At 54.0% G+C, this 5,700-nt stretch overlaps 2 protein-coding genes across 3 annotated transcripts in view; one reads left to right on the plus strand and one right to left on the minus strand.

Annotated features, from left to right (window-relative positions):
* MYH7B (myosin heavy chain 7B) overlaps positions 1–614 on the plus strand; it is a gene marked incomplete in the record, with an annotated part of 32,149 nt that extends 31,535 nt beyond the window's left edge. Inside the window, 2 exon segments of the mRNA XM_027770191.1 lie at positions 1–73; positions 495–614. Coding sequence (XP_027625992.1) covers positions 1–73; positions 495–614 — 193 coding nt within the window.
* TRPC4AP (transient receptor potential cation channel subfamily C member 4 associated protein) overlaps positions 375–5,700 on the minus strand; it is a gene marked incomplete at its 5' end in the record, with an annotated part of 60,613 nt that continues 55,287 nt past the window's right edge. For both annotated transcript variants that reach the window (XM_014586133.1, XM_014586132.1), the window contains 5 exon segments: positions 375–1,277; positions 1,480–1,686; positions 2,555–2,667; positions 3,882–3,990; positions 4,549–4,689. In XM_014586133.1, coding sequence (XP_014441619.1) covers positions 1,140–1,277; positions 1,480–1,686; positions 2,555–2,667; positions 3,882–3,990; positions 4,549–4,689 — 708 coding nt within the window.

A 5,700-nucleotide genomic window follows, 5' to 3' on the forward strand; every position in this document is an offset into this window, starting at 1 on the left:
AGAGCGAGCAGACATGGCAGAAACCCAGGCTAACAAGCTGCGGGCGCGGACCCGGGATGCGCTGGGCCCCAAGGTGAGGGGTGGCCCAGCCCTCTGTGTACTGGAAGTGAGGGAACAGGAGGGGGTGTAGAACTTAACCTGTTTCTCTTCAGCACAAGGAGTGAGAGCACGCACCCCAGGGCTCCGAAGCGGGATGGCTGCCGTTTGCTCCTCACCTGCTCGCTTCTGTGGTCTCATCATCCCCAGCACTCCCTAGCCCTGGAACACCCTCAATAAATGCCACATCCACAGCTCTAGCTGGTCTCCTCATTCTTAAGGGTCAGGAGAGGGAGGGAAACACACAGTCCCATGGACAAAAGTCAGGGACACATCAGTCATTTAAAATAAAGTTCTTTAATAGTCTCCACTTAATCAGTTTATTTGCTGTTAATAAATTGGCAACACGAGGAGGGGCCAAGGTGAGCTCCTGGCCCGACTCCTGTGTCTGGGCTCAGGCAGGAGACGCGGCCCAGGGGCAGGGTGAGCACAGCCACCCTGTGCCCCATGGGATGGAGGAGGGAAGGCCTCCCCCCAAACTTCTGGGAGAACCCCGGGATGAACACAGCGGCCAATGAGCAAACAGAACCCGAGGAGCTAAAGGATAACAAGGGAAGAGGGGCAGGCTTAGGGGGAAGGCAGCATTCTCTGGTACCCCCACCCCTGCCCGGGCTCAGAGCTATTGCCTGGGTCCAAAGGCCAAGGGACAAGGAGGCTTGGCTCACAGATGGGGCCCTGTATCTTCCTCCAAACCCCAGGGCTGACAGCTGAGAGATGGACAGGAGCTCAGACAGAGCTCATTTTAAAAGTCCCCTTACCTCTGGTGGGCTGGGCTCCAGGGTTCTGGGAAGGCAGGCATGGAGCCCCTGTCCTCTTGGGGATCATGAGGAAACTGAGCTCCCCCCATGATCTGGGGCCCTCAGACCCAGGGGCTCTTAGGACACTCTCCTGCCAAGCCTGTACCTGAAGACCTGGGGCAGGCCGAGAGCAGCAGGGAGGCAGGGGAGGGATGGGAACAGGGCGGGGCATGTGGCAGGTGCACCCACCCTCACCCACACCAGCCCCGGCCCTGGCCTGGCAGCCTCCCGAGGCCTGGCCCAAGGTCACTCCTCAGTGAAGTCCCTGTCTATGTCCATGTAGGGCTCCTCGATGTAGCTGACAAGGGCCGAGGGTGACTGGCGGTCCGGGTTCAACAGGATGGACACTGTCTCCTTCCAGTATGAGAAGCTAATGCAGGAGCTCTGAGCAAAGAGAGAGGGGCTGGGGGGCGCCTGGAGGACCCAGATCGAGCCCAGCGCCCCGTGGGGAGGGCCTTGGTAAGGGGGCAAAGAGCCGCCCGCTACATGACCCAGGCGGGGATCACGCACCCAGACACCCCTCAGAGGGGCCCTGGGTCTACGTGCCCGCTGCCCGCCTGCCACCCACTGAGGGTGGGGCACTCACGTTCTCCAGGCAGGTGCTGTCCTTGTCCTTGTGCAGGTAATGCTGCTGCCAAAAGCGCAGCAGGTTGTGGAAGTTGTTGAGCAGGAAGCCGGGATACTTCTTGCTGTGCTCCATGCGCTGCAGGAGCCGCAGGTATAGAGGCAGCCGCTCTTTTCGCCGGGCCAGCATCAGAATCACCAGGCTGGTGTTGAGGCAGCTGACGTTCTCCTAACAGGGCACACGCCAGCAGGGGCTAGGTCAAGCTGGTGGACCCAGCGGCTCTTGGTGAACCTGGGCAGCCACTATGGGGAGGAGAGTGGTCCCAGGCCTGGGCCCTGCAGGGCCTCCACAGAGGTCACAGGCCACACTTTGAGCTGTCCCTACAGACCACTTGCTTCCTCTCCCACACCCAGCCACCTCCCTGCCCCCACCCCACCTGCCGCCACAACATTTGTCCTTGTCCAGATCTCGGCTCAGCCATTGCTTCTTCTAGGAAGTGTCAGTCCCAAGCAGGGCTAGTGTTCATGTCAAGTGTAGCTGTCGCACTTTAGAACGTCATTCAGCACTAGGCTGAGCCTCACAGGGAGGGTCTCGGTCTGTCTTGCTCACCACACTCCCCGCCCAGGTACCACCTCTATAAAGTCAGATGACAGAAGAAAAGGACCACTTTGGAGAGGTACAGTATCACCCACACTTTAGAGGAGAGGTGTAAAGCTCAGAGAGAGGAAGGCTGCACAGACTTAGTGAGGGAGCTGGGAGGTGATCTCAGGTCCCAGTCTGGTACAGCAGGAGCACAGGAGGGTGGGTGACATGAGACATGAGGGTTTGGGGGAGAAGGACTGGCGGAGAGTCAGAAGTACGCAGGGTCAACCTCCACTGTGCCCGACTCAATTCTGTGACCTCAGGGGACTTGCTGTCCCTCCCTGAGTACCATCTGTAAAATGGGGGCACTGACTCCTTATGGGGCAAAGTCCTTAAAACAGCTGGGTCTCAGGAGATGTGCTTCTGGGACACGGATATAAAACTCCGGGCTCCAGGATGAGCGGAATGCTTTCCAGTCCACCTTCCCCTATCACCTGTCTCCGGGGGGCCACACCTGTGTCAGCGTCTGCACATGGATGATGTTGATGAGGCGGAAGAGGAAGGACATCTGTGTGGGCACCTGGGATATGTAGGCGAGGAGGCGGCACTCGGACAGGACCTCAGCAACTGCGGAGGGAGGCAGCAGTGTAGGCAGTAGGCTCTGGCCCAGAGCTGGGCCACCCATGCCTCTGGTTGAGCCCCACTGGGTCCTGACTCTGAAGCTAGGAGTCTTCTCAGCTCTCCCAGCCCAGCCCCAGATCCCCGTCCCTCCTATTATGCATGGAATGACAGCCTGCTGACACTACATTAAGAAAAACAGTGAAATTTAGATAGTTTCCAAGCTCTATCAGGAAGATATGCCTGGCTTCCCACACCCATGCTCCTGAGTCTTGTGCCCGCTGTTGGGGGTCACAGTGTGCACGCGGGGCTGCAGCTTTGCGGCCTCCCAGCAAATAGCCTCCTGCACTCTCCACAGGTGGGAGCAACACTGGAATGTACCCAACTACGTTGCTCTTCCCTAAAACAGGCCCTTTAGGGCAGGAAAAGGAGGCAAGTGGCAAATTACCAAATGACCAGGCTACTTTTTGCTATTAATGACAGTGACTATAACGAGGGCCAGTGACTACCTTTTTTTGGTGGGGGGACCCTGCCCTGTGTGAGCATCTGCTAAAGATCCTTTCCTCGTGTGGGTGTATATGTATGTACATGTGTGTGTGTGTGTATACATGCAGTATGCATGCAATTCTGGGAGACTGCAGATGCGTCCCACTGTGCCACAGTACCTCCATAACACCACTGTTTGAGAGAGAATCTGGGCCCAGAAGAGAAAGTGATTTTTTTGCCTTTTTTTTTTTTTTTTTTCATTTTGCTAGCAACTTTTTTGTTTCTTTATTAGAATGTACATGCTCATTAAAGCAAACATGAACAACAGAGAGAAACAAAGCAGATCACCCGGGGAGCCAGGTGGGTGTCTGGTACAGTGACTCGAGCCTTTCATGTCTCCTTGCTGGGGGCTCAGTGTCTACACCGTCACACTGGACTAATGGATTAGCCTTGGTGACTGGCTTTTTCTTACCTTTCTTCTATTTTTTTTTTTTAATTTTAATTTTACATGCACCCTCCAGAGACAAAGGGGGGAGGTGGAGTGACAAAGCATCTCCCAGGGAGGATGGCCATGCCACAATCCCTTCTTGTCCATTATTGTCTCAGGATTTTATGCACGCACACACCTATGTCTAGGGTGTTTTTCAAGCCACCAAGCCAGGGACTCAAAACATGCAGTTAGCCATGTTGGATCCAGCTACCTTAACCACCATGCCACCAGTTGGCCCTTTTCTTACCTTTCATGTCCACCTGGTTTTCAAATCGGTCCAGTGACAGGGTGACACAGCGCACCAGCATGTTGGAGTCCACCAGAGAGCTGTTGATCTGCTTCAGGAACACCTGGAACTAGAGCAGAGACCAAGCTCATGGAGGCAGCAGGCCAGAGAGGGCCAGGGCTCTGGGTGGGCAGTCTCGGGGCAGGCCATCTTCCACCCCAGCCCTGGTGTGTCTCAGCTGGAAAGATCCAAGTGCACACAAGCTGAGTGACCTGTATCACCACCCAGCTACTAAGCAGCACTCCAGGAGCTTGGCCCAGGTATTCTGACACTGGTCCCATGCTTCCGCTGAGGACTGCTGCACTCTACTCACTTTTACTTCAAGTAGTCTGAACTGGGTTCTATCACCCACTCCCCTGTGAGCCCAAGGCCAGACCCAACTGCATCACAGCAGTTCCACAACCTTTTCACTCCCATTTTTACTCCCTGCTCACAACAGCCAAGGTTTTCATCGTCGAGTTTCCAGGGCCTAGCATTGTGCCTGGCACAGAGTAGGTGATAATGAAAGTTGGCTGAAGCCCGTCCACTGATTCCTATATTCTCCAATTTGAAACCCGCACCTGAAGATTGGCAGGTTGACTGTGGATGATCCAGCAAGCCCCCACGGAGCCCTGTGCTAAAACCTTACCTTTGCATCAGTGTTGATATATTTATTGAATCTCTTGAATGCATCAACGTTGAACTTCATCAGCTCCCCCAGGAGGTCAAAGTAACTCTGGAGCACATCTCTTGACTTGCACTCACTGTCCACAATGCAGTACAGGATGTGCTGGGGTGAGAAGGGGACAGGGTGGAGGTGCAGATGGGGCTGCCCCCACCTGCCTCCCACGAGGCCTGGCATGGAGCTCAGACTGCACAATCGCTTCCAACAAGAATCTAGGTAGAAAGAACCTGCATCCCTGTTGAGTCTTGTCTGCGGACGCCAGTGGCTCCAAGGACAGGGTCAGGCCCAGCACAGCTCCCCAGAATGGGAGCCGGCTGGGTGTGCAGCACAGGCTCTCTCAGAGCGGAAGGCTCCAACCGCTCTGCAGCCACCGAGATGGCCAGGGCTTTCCAGTTCCCAGGCAAGGGGTGCCGCCTCCAGATTTACCAAGCACTGAGGCCACTCAAGTTGGTGAGGATGGAGCTTAAGGCCACGGGACACAAGCTGATCTCATGGTTTGTCTTTTTGTCTCTGAGTGAAACTGTTTAAAGTTTATAACCAAATCAATGACTTTTTATCAAGAACTTAAATTTAATTTAACTCCCGGAAAAAGTCTTCTTCCACAGTTTAAGGACTTCCAAGAATATTTTCATTTTCTTGAAGTAAAATTGATTTGGATCAATTCTTTTCCATATGAATTTTATAACAATTCATGGGCCAGTTTCTTGTCCATATCAACTTATTTAAACTTAATATAACTTTGGCCATTTTGGCTCTTCTGCACCTATGTATTTAGCTTTTTCTGAAGGTCATTGATCAATAAAGTAAAATTAACTTTTGGTCAGTTACCAAAATATCTCCAGGGTCACAAGGCCTTGTGGGGTAACTCCAGCTATTTACTCTCTTGTATGGCCACCCCCAAAAGTCTCAGTAATCCCTAAGGCACCCCCAGGGAACCTACAGGTGGAAGCCCAGGAAAAACAGTAGGGTGATCTGCACTGGCATTTAAAAATCACAAGATTCAGTTTGCCCCTAACAAATTAGTCCGGGTTGAGGACAGAAAGGCAATGTGTGGGGCTAGGAGAGAATGGCCACCCCACACCCTGGCTCCTCCAGGCCATACCTCCAGAAGGCCTC

This window comes from Tupaia chinensis, unplaced genomic scaffold (assembly GCF_000334495.1).
Source record: "Tupaia chinensis unplaced genomic scaffold, TupChi_1.0 Scaffold000115_1, whole genome shotgun sequence".
Lineage (NCBI taxonomy): Eukaryota > Metazoa > Chordata > Mammalia > Scandentia > Tupaiidae > Tupaia > Tupaia belangeri.